The 21,217-nt window shown below is 57.8% G+C and overlaps 1 protein-coding gene across 2 annotated transcripts; it reads right to left on the bottom strand.

The window, feature by feature from the left end:
- Positions 1 to 4,896: 4,896 nt before the first annotated feature.
- Positions 4,897 to 19,438, bottom strand: OSBPL7 (oxysterol binding protein like 7). 2 transcript variants are annotated; one of them, XM_035026971.1, is made up of 23 exons: positions 19,317 to 19,438; positions 17,807 to 17,961; positions 17,571 to 17,696; positions 17,333 to 17,386; positions 16,598 to 16,711; positions 16,141 to 16,251; positions 15,906 to 16,023; positions 15,462 to 15,565; positions 15,014 to 15,106; positions 14,797 to 14,929; positions 14,624 to 14,712; positions 14,333 to 14,428; positions 13,570 to 13,707; positions 12,918 to 13,011; positions 11,992 to 12,239; positions 11,710 to 11,847; positions 8,343 to 8,406; positions 8,168 to 8,246; positions 6,851 to 6,995; positions 6,605 to 6,749; positions 6,391 to 6,517; positions 6,072 to 6,194; positions 4,897 to 5,923 (listed from the first exon to the last, which is right to left on the bottom strand). In XM_035026971.1, the coding sequence occupies exons 2-23, from the start codon at positions 17,879 to 17,881 to the stop codon at positions 5,815 to 5,817; spliced, it is 2,523 nt and encodes an 840-aa protein (XP_034882862.1). In that variant the 5' UTR covers positions 17,882 to 17,961; positions 19,317 to 19,438; the 3' UTR covers positions 4,897 to 5,814. The 2 variants fall into 2 exon arrangements, with proteins under 2 accessions (XP_034882862.1, XP_034882859.1); XM_035026968.1 differs by lacking the exon at positions 19,317 to 19,438 and adding an exon at positions 19,095 to 19,141.
- Positions 19,439 to 21,217: the final 1,779 nt, after the last annotated feature.

Below are 21,217 nucleotides of genomic sequence, written 5' to 3'. Positions count from 1 at the left end.
AGGAGGCCACAGGGGGACCCTCCCCGCCATACCCTTCAGGAGCACTACGCAAGGGATCTTCTGAGGCCTGCCCTTAACATTGGGAGGGCCCAGGACAGGAGTAAAACATGGGCCCATATATCCTATGCTAAATACTGAAAGATGACAAACCGAGCTAATAGCTTACACTGTGTTCTGTCTTCCAGCCTTCACAAAATATGACTTCATTATGACCGGAGAAGGCTGGTTGGAATTTAGGATTCTCACACTCTCCTGAGCTCCTCGCCAGTGTAGGGAGACCTGGCCCTAGGCTAATGGCTGACCCCCACATCTGTCATGCATCAGGAGGGGGCAAACGCAGTGGCGGGCACAGTCAATCCTTGACAGGGTGACCTGGGAAAGATCTAGAGGTTGATCAGGAATTCCAGGGTCCAGGTATCTAGAATGTTATCTGTGAGGGGTCGGTAGCACATTCCCTCAGCCCCTCGGATCCTGGCCCCATGAGGCACTGTCATGGGCCCCGCTCCAGTGTGTCATGGTTCTAGGGGCTGCAGAAGCGGGAGGAAGCGGGAGGGGTGTTAGTAGAGACGGAGAAGGTTCTCTTCTGATGGCTCTGTTGAGGGGGGGGGTCCTGGGCCAGCTGTCCTTGGCAGGCAGTTACCTGGCAGGGATGAGGCAGAGGGGGCCTGACCACTCTCCCCCAGCCCACCTGGGCAGCTGCTAGGAGTGGTGGGGGACACCTGGGTCTCCCCGAGAAGGGGTTTCCTGACCTAGTGTTCTCTGAAAAGTGTAGGGGGCCAGTGGTTGAGTGCACTGGTGGTCTGCTGGAATGTGGGCAGGACAGTGTCTACACCGTCACTTATCACTGCTGAGCCGTGCCCCCGCCACTGCCAGATTCCTGGGGGCCTCTACTCGGAGTGGACGGTGGGTGCAGCCATCTGCCCGGTGGGCTCAGGATGTGCCTGAATTGGTCCTTTCAAGAGACCCAGGCGCCCTCTGGAGGATGCTGGAAGAATTTCACCACCTTGGTTCTGGTCGCACAGGCTCTGAAGCCAACTCTCATCCCCATTCCCTCTCCTTCCTGCTCGGGACCGACCTTCTGATTTCTTCTTCCACCCCCACCTTTCCCATAGCCCACCTCCCCATCATTTCGAGAGGCCCCTCATATTAGGAACCAGGAGGACCCAGCATCCTTAGGGTCCTGGCATCATGGGGCTAGGTGACGGCGGTTTGGGCTTACCTGGGGTTGCTGAAGGTGCTTCCAGAACCCTAGTGTATATGGAGGGAGTCCTTTCTGCAAACTGAGGATTTTGTACCATGGTGTCGGTCAGGAGCTGTGGGCACCCACCATTGCTCCCACGACTTGTCTTTCTTCTGCTGCAGAGTGGGGGGGGGTGGGGTGGCCCACACCATCCGTCTCAGACACACGCCATCGGAAGCAGGGAGGCAGGTTGGCCTCCTTCCACTGTGAACACCCACTCCAGCTTCAGGGGGATCAGGCCCTCACCCTGATCTCAAGGAGGGGATGTGAAGTGCCCGTGAGAATTGCAGAACCCAGCATATAACAAATCCATTCAACCCCCTGCACCAAACTCTAGCTCAGCTTCTAGAAGCATAGGGCTTGTTGGAGAGAATTTAGTGTTCATTCTGCCAAACACCTCCTGATAGGCCCCTGATTTACCTTTCTGAGAACATTTCCCTAAAAGGGTTTATGATGATGACTCCTTCCTCTGTCCCTTTGAGGTATACACGTATCTCCTACAACTCAGGAGTGTCTTTCTCAAGGACCTGAAAGCCATTCCTTTGAAATGTGATCATCAGGAAGGATAGGGCCTGTCTCCCAGTCTCTGTGGGAGGATAGAATCCAGCCTTTGATCATCGCCAGCTAGAAGGCACCCCTGGCCTAATTGCATTTACACCGGCCAATCCTTTGTCATTTATCACTTCTCTGACTACGGGAGCCCCCCCTCGCCCCTCCCTCCTTCCTTGAGATGCCGTGTCACCTCTGCGCGAATCGAGCCAAGCTCAGCTCTTCCCCCCACTGTCAGTGGTTACTGAATAAAATCTGTTTTCACCCCTTTAATGTCTGGCTGTGTTTATCTTTGACACCTAGCTCCCTGGCTGGCTCAGCAGTCTTTCCCTTCTCTGGTTTATTATAAACACATATGCATACACCCCCAAACCACCCTTTATTCAGAAGATTCCGGAAATTTGGAGGTTATAAGTATTCTTGGCCTTTTTGGCCCTGGCAACCCAGGTGTCCCCATCAGCTATTCAATGGCTAAATTGAAAAAGACCATTTTTACCTCTCTCTGGATGGAGAGGTTGGGGTCGGAGGGCCCAAAGTTGGTGAGGTGAGGACTGACACCTCCTGTCCACCTCCCTCTCCCTCTGCCACCATTGTTGGGCCCGTGTTTCCCTGCTTCTCAAGCTCTGACCTTTACTCATCCAGGGAAGCAGGTCCCTGGATTTACAAACCAGGTACATGCCTCGCACCTTCCCCAAGATGAGATGTGGGGCCACTAGGCCCATACTCCTCCCCTTTGCCCTATGCCCACCATATCCTCCAACCCAGACTGGGGGTCCAGGTCTGTGGGGGGCTGCCCCAAGCCCAGTGGTGAGCAGTGCTCCTGTGTGTCCCGGACTAGACTGAGATAGGCTTGAGAATGGAGCCCACTATTCCTTCGTCAGACCAGACTTGAGCACCCACACACCCATCTTCCCGGCTTCTGAAAGGTGGCCACAGTCCTCTGGACCCACAGCTGCTTTGGGCCCTGTACATCCTGTCCCCAGAGCACAGCCCAGGGCCAGAACTCCGGACTCCCCCAGGCCTGGCCTGAGCGCCCTGGCAGTGAGGACCCACCAAACCTGAGCCGGAGGAGGGGGTTTCTAAGAAGACAACAGTCCTCCAGCAGAGAATGCCCCAACAGGAGCAAAACCAATCTGAACCATCTTCCTGCCAGGGAGTTGGCACCCGGGGCTGGGAGAGGATGCTGGTCAGGCCACCGAGGGCCTGGTTCCTGTGGGCAAAGAAGTTAAAAAATAACTTTGGAATTTGGTCTGTTCGAAACCCTGTTTCTCAAAATATGTGCGAGTAGAACATGTGCTGGTCAGTCAGGTGCTGTGTTGCTCGGGGTGGAAAGGGGGAGGGGGGAGGGCAGTGGACCTTGGATTTAAAAATCCTCAATGTGTGCCTGCTTTGGCTTTTTTTGGAATGGGTTGAGGTTCTCTCTGGTACATGGTGTCAGGATGAGTGTATTTGTTTTGACTTTCACACCCTCGAAATAAACTGTGGAAATGGGAGGGGGAGGGGAGAAGAAAAGGAGTAAGGTTGGAAGGGCTGCCATAGTTCAGGGGTCCCCTCTGTTCTTGCCATACACACACACCCCCACCCAGAGAATGTGTGACTTGCTCTGGGCACATCCATCAAACCAGAGCCGGGCTTGGGGGCCTGTTGTCGCAGTGAGACAGGGTGAGGGGCTAAGGGACAGCTAATGAAATCCGGAGCCTGGGCCACTTCCCATACATTCTCCTCTGACGGAAGAGAAGCCGAATGAAGGAACGAAGTCTCTAAACTGAAAGGGAAGGCACTTGACTGAGACCACACAGCTGTGGTAACAGAGCTGGGATTTGGACTCAGTTTTGGTTCGGGTGGGGGAGCAGAACTTGTTCTCTGGTCCCTTCTAAACCCGGCCCCCAACTTCCACCTCTCCTTGGACACTCATCAGTCTGGGGTGGGGGGGGGGGAGACCTGACCACGGATTCTGGGTGCGGGGGTCAGCACTCTATGCCAGAGGGGGGCAGGGACCACACAGTTTTCAGCCTGGTGGAGAGTGTACTCGGTACTCGGTGCTTTCGGGACTCGGAAGCAATGGATGTATTTGAAACAGGCATGAGGCAGCCTATCTCCTCTTTTAAAATATCACCCTATATTATGTTGAGTGAAATAAGTCAAACAGAGAAAGACATGTATCATATGACCTCACTGATATGAGGAATTCTTATTTGCAGGAAACAAACTGAGGGTTGCTGGAGTGGTGGGTGGGGTGGGAGGGATGGGGTGACTGGGTGATAGACACTGGGGAGGGTATGTGCTCTGGTAAGCGCTGTGAATTGTGCAAGACTGTTGAATCTCAGATCTGTACCTCTGAAACAAATAATGCAATATATGTTAAGAAAAAAAAGAAGAAGAAGAAGGTAGCGGGAGGGGAAGAATGAAGGGGGGGAAATCGGAGGGGTAGACGAACCATGAGAGACGATGGACTCTGAAAAACAAACTGAGGCTTCTAGAGGGGAGGGGGGTGGGGGGATGGGTTAGCCTGGTGGTGGGTATTGAGGAGGGCACATTCTGCATGGAGCACTGGGTGTTATGCACAAACAATGACTCATGGAACACTTCATCTAAAACTAATGATGTAATGTATGGGGATTAACATAAGAATTAAAAAAAATAATAATAATAAAAATAAAAATAAAAAAATAAAATATCACCCTAAAAGTCAGCATTAGAACGGCTTCAAGGCGATAATCCAGGTAAGGGTTGCTAAAGGCCCAGCCTAAACCAGGGGCAATCCAGAGAAGGAGCCAGAGCTGAGGCATCTGAGACAGAATGGACAGGGTGTGAGGATTAAGGCAGAGAGAAGACATGGGATGTTTAGTCCGGGTGAGTGGGTAGCTGTGGGCCTTCACTGAACTCGAGCATATGTTTTTTATTCTTATTTATTATTTATAACATGGGATGGGGAGGGGCAGAGGCAGAGGGAGAGAGAATCCCTTGAGTGGGGCTCAAGCTCACGACCCTGAGATCATGACCTGAGCCGAAGTCAAGACTCAGACGCTTAACCCACTGAGCCACCCAGGCGCCCCGAGGTTATGTGTTTTTAAATGAATGGTCTCAGGCCAAAATTTGGGACGGTCTTTATTGGAGCTTGGAATGTCACTGCGATTCACCTTCCCCAGAGGCAGACTGTGCGGAAATGAGCCGCAACGGTGGCGGACACGTGGCACGGGCCGTCTGGGCTACGTGGGGGACCCTGCTCGCCTGCAAGCAGTACATGGGCACACGCACACACGCACATACTCCTACACAAACTCACACTCACGCGTGCTCACTCACTCCCAGGGGGTCTGAGGCCAGGCGCCCTGCCTGCTCCATTGGCTCCCTGCCTCTGGGACAGGCCTCTTCCACTCTGGGGGGACCTGCTGAGCTGCGACGGAAGGAAACCGCTCGAGGACAAGGCCGAAGGAGCTGGAAGCCGCAGGCATTTAGCAGTTTGGGAGAAGGGGATCCAGGAAGATGGGAGAGATTGCCAAGGACCAAGCAAAGGGAGCCCCGCCGGGCCAGAGCATGGGGCAGAAGATGCTGGAGAGGGGCATGGGAGGGACAAGGGGTGGAAGAAAACGCCATCTCTTCTCCTTCACTCACTCCAACTGCACAGCTGGGGCCAGAGCCCTGGGCACAGGAAGCCTGGGGAGCATCAAGGGGTCCCCTGTGTCCTAGGAAGGCACTAAATGGGGAACAGATCCTGGAGAGCCTCGAGTCTCCCCCAAGTACCCCAAGGGGGACAGAAGGGGAAATGACGGAGCGAGAAGGGGCTTACATGCTGGTTGTCCAGGGAAACGAGACTGGGGAAGCACAGATCCTGCTTCCCACCCCAAACAGGGGGTGGGCAATGGGCTGAGAGGCAGCCCCTCTGGCCGGCAGAGGGGACGGAGCCAGAGCTGCCCCTTTGGTCTCCAGGGCAGTGAGCGGGGGAGCCTGGCCTCACCCATGTGTCCGTGGGGGGGCAGAGGCAGGAAGGAGGAATCCGAGCCTCCTGCCCCCGAGGGCCGGGGCTACCAGAGCACGGCCCCGTCCAGGTTCCCATAGCCTGGCTCGGCCCGAAGCCTCCAGTACGTGTTGTTAGTCACCCACCACTCCTTCCCACTGCTGTCTGTCTGCCGCCTGGGGGAAGGAGAGGGGTGAACAGGCAGAATTAAGGCCAGGGTTCCTGGATGCTGCCTCCCACAGCTGTGCCCACCCCCCCATGCCCCCGCTCAGGGAGCTGGAGGGGAGCCTGGATGGCAGAGACCCTGGGAGAGGGCAGAGGTACCTGAAGAAGCGAGCCTGGTGGACGATGTTGTTCTCCTCCATCACTCTGCGCCTGTCCCGCTGAAGCTGCTCGATCCTTCTCTTCTGGGCCTCAGCAGCCTGTATGTTCCCCTCCTCCAGGTACCTGAGCTTCCAGACGGCAGTCAGCGGAACTGCCTCCTCCAGACCCAAGGCCTCTATCCCCTGCCCAGCTCCCTCCACAGAGGACCCATCTCCCTGAGGCAACTCCAAGAAGGAAGGGCAGGCCCAGCTCTGTGTGGAAACCCATGTCGGGGAGGGAGGAGCCCACGGTTCCAGGGTGAGGCCTGCCGGACACTGACCTCTGGTCTGGCCGGAGCCGCGTGTCCGTGGAAGGCAGAGACCGTTTCAGCTCTGCCGTCAGCTCATTCAGCTCCAAGGCAAACTGAGTGAAGCCGAAGTTTCGCTCATGGTCTGGGGGCATTGAGTCTGGGGGGAAGGCAAGGGGCTGGGGCAGGTGGACCGTGCCAGAGCCACCCTCACCCCTGCCCAGCCCTCCCCGACCGCCCCACTCACTGGGTTTCCAGATGCACTGACCGCCCGGCAGGGTCCCCCGGTAGAGCCCCTCGTGCCACTTCCCAGAGAGTCGGTGGAGGACGCGGCCACTCCGGCTGAACACGGCACCCTGCACCTCGTGGATGTTGGAGCTCCAGTACTTGGCCTGGGGTGGGGGTGGGGGCAGGGCACTTAGGGGTGTGCCCCTCCCCTTCCCCCGGGTGAGCCGCTGGGGGCGGACAGGCAGGGTCGGGGTGGCGTGCCCACCTTGCAGAAGGTGATCTTGCAGTGGCAGGAGCTGTCCTGTGTGTTCCGGATGAGCACCTCCCCATAGTGCTCGATCCAGCGCTGGCCACTCAGGATGTTGTGAATGCAGGACGTCACCTTGTTCCACTCAAAGTGGTCCCCGAACCTGAGAGAGACAGAGCGGGGGAGGGCAGCTGGCCGGCCCTGGGGTGCAAATGCCACCCTGAGCCAGGGAGCGGGTCGTGGGGGTCTGTGGAAGGAGCACGGGGGTCCTGGTTTTGCCTCTGCCGTGAAGGAGGACGTATTTATCAAGCAGAGCAGCCTTCGCAGAAAATTTTGAGCCAACACGTCTCCATTCATTTGATAAATCTCCTGAGGGCCTAAGTCATGGGAATAAATACATAGACAGGGTCCCTGCCCTTAGGTGCCAGGGACCAGGGTAGCTCTGTTCACATATATTATTACCCAGTTCACTTCCCACTTCTCCTGGGTACTACTCACTACTCTTATTTTATAGAAGAGCAGACTCAAGGCCCTGGGGCATCAAATCTCTTCGCTGCTTGCATTATTATTATTTTTTTTTTTTTAAAGATTTTATTTATTTATTTATTTATTAGAGAGCGAGCGAGAGAGAAACAGCATGAGAGAGGAGAGGGTCAGAGGGAGAAGCAGGCTCCCTGCTGAGCGGGGAGCCCGATGCGGGGCTCGATCCCAGGACCCTGGGATCATGACCTGAGCCGAAGGCAGTCTCTTAACCAACTGAGCCACCCAGGCGCCCTGCTTGCATTATTATTAAGTGGCAGAATCAAGACTCCCAGCCAGGACTTCTGACTCTGAAGTCCAGGAGCTTCCCGCTTGTGCACTGGCCTCTAGCTGATGCTTGGCCCATGCCGGCTAAGCCCGCTCCCCCTCTGGCTGCAGTCCCCACTTCTAAAACGACATGAGCTAATGAGGGTGTTTCAAATGTGGCTTGTGATTGGCCCTGAGGTCAGTTTAGGTTTCTGTGTGTGTGTGTGTGTGTGTGTGTGTGTGTGTCTGGGTGTATCCGGGCATTGGCTTGAAGTCTCAAATGCATTTCTCACTGTGAGTCATGGTCAAAAAGTGTGAAAGCCACTGCATCAGATGACCCTGATGAGCCCTTCCCGCTCTACTATGCTAAGATTTTTCACCTTTCTTTATACACAACACTGTAAATACGGGTGTAAAAGGTACAGACACTGCCCTGGCTCAAGCAGTCTCAGGCCAGACCTTTCTATCCTGTCCCTACTACCTCGCCACACCAGCCTGGAGGACAGCCTGTGGGCCCGGCCCGGCCGCCGAGCACTTAGGAATACTCACCTGGGCAGGCTGACGTTGACCGTCCCCACAGGCACAATCTCTAAGGATTTGCCCCAGAACTTGTTCTTCCACTTCATGTCTGGAGAGGGAGAGGGAGAAATGAGACCAGAGAGTATTCTAGCACTCCACGTGCCCTTCACCGCCATGTCCACCCCCCATGCCCCCCACTCCTCACCTTGCCAGAAGACGAAGTTCTCAGACTCCGCGTGGCACGCCGAGATGGGGGGGTGGTGGGAGACCTTGTGAGCAAAGAAGGGCTCTTGATGCTGCCCCTGAGGACTGTGGGGTCTGCTCCTGACCCCACGGCTTCCCGAAGCCCCTGACCCCCATTCCCAGTTCCCCTTCAACCCAGAAGACCAGTTAGTTCCAGGTCTCTTGCTTCTGTTGTCCTTTCTTTTCCCATGAGGCCTCACCTTCCCCCTTCTCATTCACACCCCCGAGAGCCCCAGAACCCCGGTTCCAGCCTGTGAAGTCTTCTAGCAGTGACGGCTGCGGCCCCCTCCTGCACCCTGCCTGGAAGCTAGCCCTGCCGAGGACCCTCTCTCCCCTCATCGTCTTCTCCCTCACCATTGTCACAGCCTCCACACCACAGCCCTGGAAAAACCTGGCCTTGTCCTCCTTGGAACGGCTCCGTATCTGGAACTTGAACTCGGGTAGCCCACAGCCCACAGCCTGGGAAAGCTGGCCTCTCTCCCCATTCCCTGTGGCCCCTGGCTCCTCCCAAGACATCCAGCTGCTCTGCTTTGTGGTGGCCCGTCAGCCCCGGCTTCACCTCCGTCCCCCCTGGTTGAGATTGCTCTGTCACCTGCACCCTCTCACCCGGCACCCTTGACAACCTGCTGCCACCACCTGCCACAACGCTTAGCGTCGATTGGCCTCCTCTGTGCCCACCCCTGGCTCCCTGCTCTTTAGACACAGCCACTGGGCCACAGAACACACAGTACCCACTGGGATCTTTTCATTCTACGCTGTGTCCAGCCCTGGGCCCAGTTCTCCTCCGGGGACCGACACCCAAACCATCCCCTTCACACATTAAGCCCCCACAATCAGAGGGAGAGCAGAGCTGGCGACTCCTTCCACCGACGTATGGCTCCCACCCTGACTCCAGTCCCCCGAAACCCACTGCCAGGCCCAGCCCCCCTCCTCCTCCTCCTGCCGCCTCGCTCCCCTTCCTGTGGGCTTCCTCCCTCCCCAACCCCCCTGCCCTGCAGCCTTTCCCTCTCCATTTCTCTTTCTCCCTGAATAGAAATATCTCCTGTTTCTTCCGTCTTAAGCAAGAGTAAACCTTGGAGCACCTGGGTGGCTCAGTCAACTAAGAGCGTCCGACTGTTAGTTTCGGCTCAGGTCATGATCTCAGGGTCCTGAAACTGAGACCCGCGTCTGGCTCCGCACTCAGCGCAGAGTCTGCTTGTCCCTCTGCTCCTCCCCCCTGCCCTTCTGCCCTTCTCTCTATCTCTAAAATAAATAAAATCTTAAAAAAAAAAAAAGATTCCACCTTTCTGAGGGAGGAATCCGTCATGTCTTTTTTTTTTTTTTTTAAGATTTTTACTTATTTGACAGAGAGAGAGAGAGAGACAGTGAGAGAGGGAACACAAGCAGGGGGAGTGGGAGAGGGTGAAGCAGGCTTCCCGCCGAACAGGGAGCCCGATGCGGGGCTCAATCCCAGGACCCTGGGATCATGACCTGAGCCGAAGGCAGACGCTTAATGACTGAGCCACCCAGGCCCCCTGGGAGTCATTTTCTACTGTACTATTGGACTATGTTAACTTTTCACTATGTTTTCAAAGACACTTAAAATCTAAGGTGCCTGGGTGGCTCAGTCAGCAGGGAGTCTGCTTCCCCTCACCCTCTGCGCCTCCTCCTGCTCATCTTCTCTCTCTCTCTCAAATGAATAAATAAAATCTTTTAAAAAACCAAAAACACTTAAAATCTAAACAAACAAAAAACCTGCTTCAACTCTTTATCCCCACCTCTGGCTGAAACCCTCTCTCCCTCTTCTTTCCCTCCAGGTAAAATTTTTTGGAAACAATTTGCATTTGTCTCTATTTTAATTTAATCTAATTTTTTAAAATTTATTTTTTTTAATTTTTTTTTTTGGGGGAGGGGGCTCACATACAAGGGGGGGGGGGTTGGGCAGAGAAGCCCCACACAGGGCTTGATCTCATGACCCTGAGATTATGACCTGAACTGAAACCAAGAATCAGTTGTTTAACTGACTGAGCCACCCAGGTGCCCCTAATTTTATTTTTTTAAGTAAGCTCTATGCCCAACATGGGACTTGAACTCACAAGCCTGAGATCAAGAGTCACATGCTCTACTGACTGAGCCAGCCAGGCGCCCCATTTAATTTTAAGTAGCACTTTTCTCTATTTTACTTCTTTTTACTACACACCCACTGTAATCCAGGCTCGGCCCCCAGCCTTCCTCTGAAACATCCCTCACTCAGTAAACCAACGACACTTTTTGAAGTCCTGTGGACCATCTGCCCACCCCCTCACCTCAGAGCTCCTCCGCCTTCCCTGCCCACCCTCCTGTCCAGACCCTCCCCGCGGAGCAGCCTGTGACATCATCCGTCCTCTAAGCTGGTGACTCCCAGGTCTGTTAGCCCCACCCTGTGCCCCCCAAGGAGCTCCATGCCCACGTGGTCCAGGGCCTACTGGACATCTCCCCATGGAAGTCAAGCCCACATGGATAAGGAGTCGCCCTAATTCAGTCACTCTCCTCTCGTCCTTTCCATCTTGCTCACTGGCACGGCCACACAGCCGTCGAATCCCCCAAACCAGAAATTCAAGGCCACCTCCGACTTCTCCCTCCCATCGACCCCCTCCCCTATCCCTTACGCGTGACAACATTCTGTTGACCACCGAGTCCTGTCGAGAGCGACACATACACAGCTGCCGAATCCACTGTCCACGCAATCCGGCTGCTAGCGACCAAGTGCAGGCCCTCAGCAGCTCTTACAGGGGTGACCTTCTCTGACCCATCCGCATGCGACCGCCTGAGTGCTCTTGATAGAGTGCAATTCAGAGCCTGTCCCTCTACGGCCGAAAACCCTCCGACGACTCCCCATCGCCTTCGGGATTTGAGAACAACCGCTTCGCTCACAGGGCTCCTCAGGGTTTGGCCCTGTCTGTCCTTCCAGCTGCGTCTCTTACTCTTCCTAAACATGCTCCATCTGTTCCTTTACACTGTCTGGAGCATCCCGTTCTCCACGCCCTCCCAGCCCGTACTCCTGGTGCCCGTCAATTCCTCCCTCAAGACTTAGCTCAGGATCAGCCCCCAGAGCCTGCCTTCCCGGGTAGGGCTGAAGAGCGGCCTATGAGCTTCCGGGCTCCCGGCTCTAGAACATGGCCCTGTAAAACTCCCTGGGTCAAGTCGGCCCGCACACTCGGCAGGGGGCTCCCCGGAGCAGAGAGCCCCGAGCGCCACCACCATGCAGCCCAGTGCCTGGCGCAGAGCCGGCCACCCCGCGCTCTCCCCCAAGCCCTAATCCCTCCGAAGCCCCGGCGCTTCCCGGCCCCAGGCCCCCATGAGGCCCACACCTGCTCACTGATGAAGCGGAAGCCCCGGTCAGGCCGCTCACACTCGTAGGTCTCCCCCAGGACGGGGTTGAAAGGCTTACAGCCTGCTCGGTGGTACGTGGACGAGTAGGCAGACACGGCAAAGGCTGCGATGTACACCTGCAGGGGGGAGGGCAGGGAGATGCCGCTGGGGGGGAGGGGGTCAGAGAAGGGGAAGTGCCACCCCACGGCAGGCAAGGGCTGGGGGGCCCCAGGTGGAAGTCCGGCAGCAAGGAGGGGGCCGGCCGGGAGTGGGCGGGGTACCATGCGCTCGCAGGGGTCGGCCGTGCGGCTGGCCTGGTCCAGGAGGCAGCTGTACTCCAGCTCCTCGCACAGCCGCTGCAGGGTGTTGAGCGGCTCGTTGAGCTGGACGGGCATGGACACCTTGGACAGGTCCTTGCCGATGTTGTTCCGCAGTATGTTCCACAGGCTCACGTCGGCTCCTGGCCCACTGGCTGCTGGCAGGCAGCGGCGACGCGGGGGCCCTGCAGCTCTCCCTGGAACACATGCCCCTGGGGCCCACCCGGCCACGTCACTCTCCCTCTGGGTGCGGCACCCAGACCCAGCAGGGGCACAGGCCAGCCCCGAGGTGCCCCCCCGCAGAGGGGGCTCCTAGATAGACTCACTCCCAAGCCCCCTCTGGACTCGGGGCAGGGTGGGGCAGCTGGGGAGCCAATTGCAGACAAGCTCCTGGGGGATTTAGGGGGGGCAGCGGGGCTGAGAACCACTCCGAGAGGGCGGTCCCCACTGGGGAAACCCTGCACCCCAGAAGCCCCTCCTGAGCCCCCCACCCTTATCATCAGCTCCCCACCATAAACACAGAAACCGATGTCAGGATATAGATTATTCGGCCCATTTTGTAGATGAGGAAGCAGGTTCCAAGAAGTAAAATGACATGTCCAAAGCCACACTGGTAAAGAGTGGCAAGGTGGGAGCTTCTGCCTCTGTATCAGGCCCTATGCGAACCTTCTCAGGCCTGAGCCGGACCCACCCCCGGAGCCACTTCTGGAACATTCTGTAGCTCACAGCTTAGCCTTCCTCATCTCCTAGGGTCACTTCTGGAGTCAGCACCCAAAGCTGTCAGCGCACCAGTCACCCCAAGAGACTGCCTCCCAAGGGGCCTGGGCTGTGGGCAAACACCATTTCTACCTGTTCCCCAGCGCCCCCATGGCTGCACACCCAGCGGGCACCTTTCTGATAGTGCTCAGCTCCCCTGAGGTCCAGCACCTCCTCGGACAGGCTGGTGGTGATTTCACTGGTGCACGACTCCTCCTCCTCTGAGCCCTGGCCGGGACAGATGAGAGGCTGGGCAGACTGGGCCTCCCCGGGCAGCTGGGCAGTGCCCAGGGCCTGGCAAGACTCTGCCCAGCCAGTCCTTTGATGAGAAGGGGGAAGACATGTATTTGGGTGGGTGGGGGGGCTCTGAGCCCTAAGACCGGCATCAGGGAGTGTGCCCTGCCACTTTGGGAGGGGGACGCCTGGCCCTCTCACTTTGGGGAGAAAGCTCAGGGACTTGGTGGTACACAAGGACAGGGCAGCAGGGCATTGCTGAGACCCCGGGTCCAGGGCAGGGGTCAGGGGAATGCTGGGGCCGACGGGCTCTCAGGAAGATGGCGGGTGGGACTGAGGCAGCCGTCTTGCTGGAGAACCAACGGGGATAAAGCACATCGAACTGGAAGAAGGGTCCCCAGCAGAGATTTCTGAGCAGGGACACCAACCCAGCAGGTCCGGACGTGTTGCCAGAGATAGCAGCCGAGGCGTTAGAAAGGATTTGGGAATCTACAAATTCTAGTCTCTCTGGACCCCATCCCAATTTTCCCAGGCCTCCCCCCACCACCTCACCTCATTTTCAGAAGAGCTGGCAGAGAGGAGAACCTCACAGGCATCAAAGAACTCTGTGTGGGACTCAGCGAGAGACAGGACGCTGCTCTGGGACAGCTGGGGGTTCAGCTCCCGCCCCTTCATGTACAGAGCTTCTTGCTGTGGGAAGGATGGGTGTCAGGCAGGGGAGAGAACACAGTGGAATAGGAAGGTGTGACGGAAGGAACTGGGAGCAAGGAGACACAGGTTCCCCACAGCCGCTCACCCTGCCTGGGCGCTGACTCTGAGCCGAGCTCCAAGGTTTCCGCGTGTATTAACACAATCCATCCTGATGCTCACCCTATGCAGCAGGCGCAATTATGAGCCCCCACTTTGCAGATCAGGACACTGAGGCTCAGGGTCACAAAGCGGGCGTGGAATGGAGCTAAACTGAAACCCATGGAGCCCGGCCCCAGAGTCTGTGCCAGCTCAGCCAACCAACAATCCGCAATTGTGGGAGCCTGGGTCCCCATCGGTCAGATTCTTTGAGTCTCCGTATCCTCCACCATGAACTTGAGGGTAAGGATCATGGCCTCATAGGACCCAAAACTAAAGGTAAAAGCACTCTGCACACACTGGCCAGGCAGGAATGACCACGATGAGGTTGCTGACAGTGTTACATGAAAGGGTTGGAGCTAGGACTTCTGGCCCTGTTTTGGGTCTGAGACCAACGGTGCCTTCACTTCACTTCCCCGAGGAAGAAGATGCAGGAGAAAGGGTCCCCACAGCCCAGCCTGGCTCCTACCTCCTCGGGGTTGAGGGAGCTGAAGGAGTCTGCAGTGGTGTCCGAGGAGACGGAGAGCGAATGGAGGCGCCTCGGGCCAGCGGAGGCCTGGGAGACCTGCAGGGAGAGGGTGAGGGGCCAGGGGCCAGGAGGACAAAGCCCTCCCCACCCCACCACACTGATCTCTGCACAGATTGCCTCTGCCAGCCACTCTCGCCCTGGACCCAGCTCTGCTCTCACCCCCAGGCCTGCGGGCCTCGGCCTCAAGCCCTCTCCTCCCACGGCTCCCCGGTCCCTGAGCCTCACCCCCACCTGTGACAGCTCTGAACCCTGGTGCAGGTCCCTCAGTTGGTCCCACTCGGCGGTCAGGGCAGCCAGGACGCTGCTGAGGGAGTTGTGCACTGTAGGGGCAGGGGCAGGCGTCAGACTCCTCTTCCTCTCCCTCCCCCTGCCTGCTCCCTGCCGCCCCTCCCGCATGCACTCACCCTTCTGGGCCAGGGCCCAGAAAGTACGCTGCAGGTGGGCATAGTCTGGGGGCGGCAGCCCGCGGGGGCCTGAGGGGTCCCGGGACTCCAGGTAGCGAGACAGGTTGGGAACAGAGCCGTGGAGACGACCAACCTGTAGGTGAAGGGCAGGGGTCAAAGGTGACAGCCTCCTTCAGGGCATCCCCCCCAGCGACTTCAGGTCCACGCCCCAGCTCACCCGTCCAATGGTGTCGTCCTTGGCAAAGCTCTGCGTGCACCACATGCGGCTGGTCCGCTTCCCCTTCCTGGGTCTCTCGGTTGTCACTGAGGCCTGGCACATGGAGGGGGGTTTCACTCAGGGAGAAGGGCAGCAACCATGAAAGCCAGGAGAGAGGCAGATGGCCCCGGAGGGGGGCACAGAGACATCTGACATCGCAGAGGAAGAAGACAGACGCCCCAGTAGATGAGTGGGCACAGCAGGCAGGGGTCGGCCCCAAGGGGAAGAGACGCGACCCTGAGACAGTCTGGACATGCGAGGTGAGTCAGCTAGGCCGATGCATGGCTCTCCAGGGAGTTGCAGTATATAAGGGGGCCTGGGGATCTGTCCCAGGGAAGCGGTGGGCATGCAGGCATCAAGCGGGAGAGGCCCCTGGGTAGGCCCCTGCTTCCTCCCCCCCGGCCCTCACCTGGTGCGTGGGGATAACTGGGGCTGAGGGGATTCGGTGCAGGGACTCCAGGCTCTGGAGGAGTCTGTGTAGTTCCTGGAGCTTCCCCTGACACTCAGACAGCTCTGCGGGAAGAATGAATGAGGAAGTCCCTCTCCCAACACTGACCGGGTACCCCAAAGTCCGTCCCTCAGCTTCCCTTCCTCCTCCCAACACTTCACCCGGCAGCCATAGAAACCCTGACCCTGGATCCCCCTCTTCGGCTCAGGAGCCCAAAGCAGTTCCCACGTCTCAGCCTGGGTCTGGCCTCACACCGGTCTCCTGAGAGGGCTGGCACGCCAACCCGCACTGTCTCCACAACACACCTCAACTCTGCTGCCTCCGCACGGACTGACTCTGTCCCCACTTGCTGGCACTTCCCTCTCCTGGGCCAACATCATAGGCGCAGTGCCACGGTCCCCTCACCATGAGAGCAGCGGTCTAGCCCATCACTGTCCCTTGGCCAGGAAGACACCTTCTCCCGAGGTCCAGCCCCAGGTGGAGCCGAGGCGCTGGTATCTGCTGGAAGCTGGGCACCAGGAACCTGCGGGGTGCGTCAAGGGTGAGGCGGGACAGTGCCCACATCCCTGGGTCTCATGATTCCCTGAAGCCACCACCCTTGGTGCCCCTGTCACCTGCCCCCACGCAGGGCCCTTCTTACCTTCCGGTGAGTGGTGCCGGGCAGCGAGCCTCGGGGCATGTCCAGGCGCTGGGCCAGGCGGTGGGCACGAAGCTGGGCCACCCAGCTCTGGAACAGGTCCTGGGATTTGATCTGCAGAGGCGATGGAGATGGGGAGGGAAGCATGAAAGGAAGGACTGCTTCACTGGGGCAGGAAGTCGGGGCTCTGATCCCCAGGCAAGTGGTCTCCCCCTGTGGTCCCCAGCTTGTGCTAAGGCTCCTTGCGGGGAGGCAGAGCCCAGGAGTCTGAGCGCTTAGCTCTGTGCCCATTTACAGAACAACCAAGAAGGCGGTTTGCCGTTGGCCATTGTATACGATGGGAAAGCCCTTGCTGTTGACCTCAGGGACAGACCCTCAGCCCCCGCCCCTCTCTCCGGTGTGCCCTTGTGTCTCCGCCAGGCTGGGACCCAAGCCACCACTTGGCTCCCAGGAATGTCACCTTGAGGTGGTAGATGTTATCTTCGGTGTCAAGGTCAATGCGCTGGGCCTTTTTGTTGATGGACATGACAGACAGTCGGACGTCAATGGAGCCATGAAGCTTCCCCTTGGTGATCTGGAGTGGAGGGTTAGCAGGGGGAAAATGGGACTGTTTTTAGGCCCCCGGGGACCATGGAGCCACCACCTTCCTGAGGTGACTCTAGGCTCCAGGGCCAGGCAGTGGGTTCACCCTCATCCCTGAGTCACAGCATCAGCAGGGACTTGTCAGCTGTCTGCCTGTGCACAGAACACCCCACTATGTCAAGTCACATACTGAACTCAAGGGAGTCACGGAGCCAGGAAAACTGCTCTCAGGAACCCGCAAGACCGAGAAGGCAAACACCCTCTCAGATGGTGAGCCTGAGCGTGTAGGCCTTAGGTTCCTGTTCCCAGCACAGGAACAGGACGAGGGCACGGATGAGAAAGCTCCTGCTTCCTGGACACTAATTTTTGTGCCAGGCACTGTCCCGAGGGCCCTCACCAAGAAGACTACCCTACAAACGGGGGGTCGTACTCTCTCCATCTTAGAGATGAGGGAGTTGAGGCCCAGGGAAGGAACTTGCCCAAGACCCCACACCCAGAAATGGTGTAGCTGGGATCAGACCCTGCTCTGATGGATTCCAGAAGTCCCCCGCCTATTCGGAGCATTCTGGGGCCACACACATTCCCACGACCCCCAGCAGAGGCCCTGACTCACATCTTGCCGAGTGGTTGCATAATGAAGGATCCCGTCCTCGAGCACAAAGTATCTCTGTGACGTGGCCCAGAAGGAACGAGAACCCAGGAGGCGAGAGGAAAGGGTATGGGGAGAGAGCAACCACACACATGGACTTTTCTTCTTCTCCACACACACAGCCCCTGTACTGCCCACACACTCTCCCATGTGCCCGTCCCACCCCTGCATCTGGCCCCTCCCTTGGCCCTGCCCACCCTACCTTGTGCCAGCCCTTCAGAGGCCACTTCCTTTTCTTGAGCAGGTGGCCTTCCTGCCTCTCCGGCATGATGCCCTCTGCTCCCAGCCTGCTCCGTGGCTCCTCCACCACCTCCCACAGCTCAGAGGCCTGCCATCCAGGACAGAGATGTAGGAAAGCAGCTGGGAAGGTGACCAAATCTGGCCCCCACTTTTGGGCCAAGTTCTATCCCCCCACTGCCTGCTTCCCCACCCTCAGACCTGCTGGGCACTGCTTGGCTTTGCAGACTGAGTGCTCTCGGCCAAGGAGTTAGGGACCCTCTCTTGGAAGTCCATGGAGAAGGGAGTGGCCACTCCCTGCCGAGAAGGTAGAACGGGGTGGAAGGAGAAGGATGTCACCTTGTCCTGAGGGGACCCTTGAAGCAAGAGAGAGACGCCATGAGCACAAACCCTGCTCTCACCTTCCCCACCTCCCACCCCTCCTGCATCGTCTGAGATAAGAGCTCACCCGCATCTGCTCACCTGCCAGGCCTCTCCGAGTTTGTCCCTTCCCCACCCTGGGCCGGTTTCCCTGCCCACACCCTCCAGCCGCGGCCACTGCTCAGAGAGGTGAACTAGCTGAACTAGCACGCAGCCCACAGGCCGGTGCCAAGAGAAAACCACAAAAGTCCGCCCAGCCCCACCTTGGGCCCACACTCTCAGGCTCTAGGAAACACTCAGTGCTTTCTCTGGAGGATTCCCTGGGGGTGATCAGAGATGAGGCATGGGAGTGAAAAAAGAGACTCTAAAAAAGGACAGAGGAATTCAGAAAATGGACAAGCAAGATCTCAATCCCGCTTCTCTTCCTTTAGGACCCCTGGACATCCCTCCACCCTGCCGCCATCATGGGCTGTAGACGCCTCTGCCACGATGCCTCTGCAGAGTGCTCCTAACCCCTTCATCCCAACTCCCCACCAATCGGTCTCCAGATCCTCTATCTTCTGCATGGGGAAACTGAGGCCTGAGACAGCCCTCTCCCCATTGTTCCCTGTGCCTCTACCCTAGGATGCCCACCTGAGACCCTGAGACCCCCGCCGAAGCCTCCCTTCTATCATCCCAGTCCTTGGGGCTCCTGATAAGTACCCACCCGGAGAGAGCAGGGGACTGGGCCCATGGAGGCACCGTGTGCAGGAGAAGAGGTGGCCAAGAACATGCCACGGTCCACACAGGTCCCGCAGCAGTGCCCACAGGCACCCTTGGCACCAGCCCTGGCTGCCCTGGCTCCACGGGGAGATCAATAATGCATGAGGCTCTGAGTGTGTGAGACAGGGAAGGGACTGGAGGGGCGAGGCTGGTCCGAGGCTGGGCAAACAGCTCAGATCTTCCCATGGAGCCAGCAAGCACCTGAGGAGCCGAGGCCAGGAAGGGACAGGGACGCGGTGGGGTCGTGGTGGCCAAGAGGTCGGGACAGAGGGGCCCGGAGTGCAAGAGGCTGACCCAGGGTGGGGGTGCAGGTAAAAACTCCTGCATCTGGCCATTGAAAGTTCCCAAACTTCCGGTGTTTGGGTACCTCTGTGCCCTTTTCCTGGCCCCGGATGCTCCTGGCCCCTCGCTGCTGGCGCCTGGAGGTGGAGGCTCTGCCAGGAGGTGGTACGGGGTCGAGGTGAGCCACGTTGGTGCCCCATCTCCACTTCCATTCCCACCCCCATCTCCGGAGGGGCAGACCCGCCAGCTTCAGGTGGGAGGAAGCCTGCCCAGGGGGTGTCAGCTGATGCCAGCGTGGTCCCCTTACCCCAGGGTCCATGGACGCCCGTGCTCCTTGGCCCGCGCACCGCTCTGCCTCTGAGTCACTGTCTCCGAGTGGCCCGCTCCCTCCTCACGGAGCTGAGCAGTGGCAGCAGCTGCTGCAGGAACCAGGAAGGAAGGAGACGTTGGAGCCTCCCCTCCAGCCGGATCTCCCCCCCCCCCCCCCCCCCCCCGGCCCCTCCTCCCGCCAAGCTCCGGGCGGCCGCTCAGCTCTGCCCCCCTGCTCCCGGGAGGACTCAGGGCTGAGCGGACTCCCCAGCACCGAGGTAGCTTGGGAGTGGGGGCAGAGCCCCCACTGGGCGCAGTTCCAGACAGATCATGGAGGACTGGGGAGCTGCTGGCCTCAAGCCAGTGGTGGTAAAGGGTTTACTCGGACTAGCATGGCCTTGACCCCAGTGAGTACCCAAGGCCATTTCCTTATTAACCGCCCCCTCTCGTTTTACATCTGCAAATAGATTGCAAAATTTGGAGCCAGCAAAGGAATCAGGTTGACGGGAAGGGACGGATGCCCCTGGGGGACCACAACAGACAGTGCCAACAGCACGGTCAGCAGGGCGGCCACCGCTGGGGAGGGACAGGCAGCGGCCCCCACCGAGGCTGTCATTGCGGGTGATACCCCACCAGGGCGGGACCCAAGGGGCCGGAGGCACCCGTGTGTAACACAAAACCCCCAGCTTGCAGTCTCTGGATCAGGAGCAGGTCTGCAGCAGTGACCAGGTGGCTGTTAGGGCTAGCTGGAGCCAACTCAGGTATCCCCGGCCTCCCTTTCTGAGCACCTCTTCTGCCAGAGTACTGTGTTCAGCTCAGTACTTGATTTCTAATTAAAAATCAACTCTTAAGGTCTAAACATGTAACACCTGGGTGGCCCAGTCGGTTAAGCATCCAACTCTTGATTTTTGGCTCAGGGTCTTGAAATTGAGCCCTGCGTAGGGCTCTGCCCGCTCAGCACAGAATCTGCTTGAGATTCTCTCTCTCCCCCTGTTCCTTCCCCCGTTCGGGCGCATGTGCTCTCTTAATAAATAAAATCTTTAAAAAAAAAAAAAAGTCTAGGGGTGCCTGGGTGGCTCAGTCGTTAAGTGTCTGCCTTCGGCTCAGGTCATGATCCCAGGGTCCTGGGATCGAGCCCCACATCGGGCTCCCTGCTCAGCGGGAAGCCTGTTTCTCCCTCTCCCACTCCCCCTGCTTGTGTTCCTGCTCTCGCTCGATCTCTCTGTCAAATAAATAAATTAAAAAAAAAAAAAGATTAAAAAAAAAAGTCTAAACCTCATTAAAATGAATGCAAGATGGACAGACAGCTTTAAGGACAGTGAAGCTGCTTTCTGGAAAGTGAGTTTTAATGGTGGGGCCTCAGGCATCGCCAGCAGGTGAAGAATGCAGTGCAGGATTCTTTGATCCAGAAAGGATGTGGGCCACCTCCCCCACCCAGGCCTTGGTTTACCCTACAGGATCTTACACATCCTTTGGGAGATGCCTGTTCTCTTGTCCATTCAGAACCTCAGCACGGCTCCTGCTGCCCCAGGAGGGCGTTGTTGGCACCCGGCAGGGTTCTGGGAGTCAGGGAGGGCACTGAGCAGCACTGGCAAGACCAGCTCTGACATCCACGAGCCTTAGGGGCCTTTTAATTCACTTCCTATTGATCAAGCATCCCTGGGGCATATGGCACCGACCTGGGCACTGTGGGAAATCGGTCCTGGACCAGGCCACAGAAAAGCTGCAGATCGTCACTGCTAGAGTGGTGTCTGTCCAGGACTAAGGAAGCTGTTGCACTGCCCCAGGTCTGGGAGGAAAGTTCGACAGCCACCTTCCCTGCTCCAGTCAAGGACAAGGGCAGGCTTCCAGTTAAACATTCTCTCTCCTTCATTAGGAACTTCTGGTTCTCCAAGATTG

Source organism: Mirounga leonina, unplaced genomic scaffold (assembly GCF_011800145.1).
Source record: "Mirounga leonina isolate KUSES-001 unplaced genomic scaffold, KU_Mleo_1.0 Mir_200, whole genome shotgun sequence".
NCBI classification, from domain to species: Eukaryota; Metazoa; Chordata; class Mammalia; order Carnivora; family Phocidae; genus Mirounga; species Mirounga leonina.
Note: the sequence above shows the minus strand (reverse complement) of the source record. Positions and strands in the feature narration are given on the sequence as shown.

What these genes read in the sequence shown, in the direction of transcription:
- OSBPL7 (XM_035026971.1), bottom strand. Translation starts at nt 17,881, where the DNA reads ATGGACTTCCAAGAGAGGGTCCCTAACTCCTTGGCCGAGAGCACTCAG. An exon ending in AGCTGAGCACTATCAGAAAG is followed by an intron (nt 12,240 to 12,917) that starts GTGCCCGCTGGG and finishes GGTGGGCCCCAG; the next exon opens with GGGCATGTGTTCCAGGGAGA. An exon ending in CGGCTCCGGCCAGACCAGAG is followed by an intron (nt 6,195 to 6,390) that starts GTCAGTGTCCGG and finishes CTGGAAGCTCAG; the next exon opens with GTACCTGGAGGAGGGGAACA.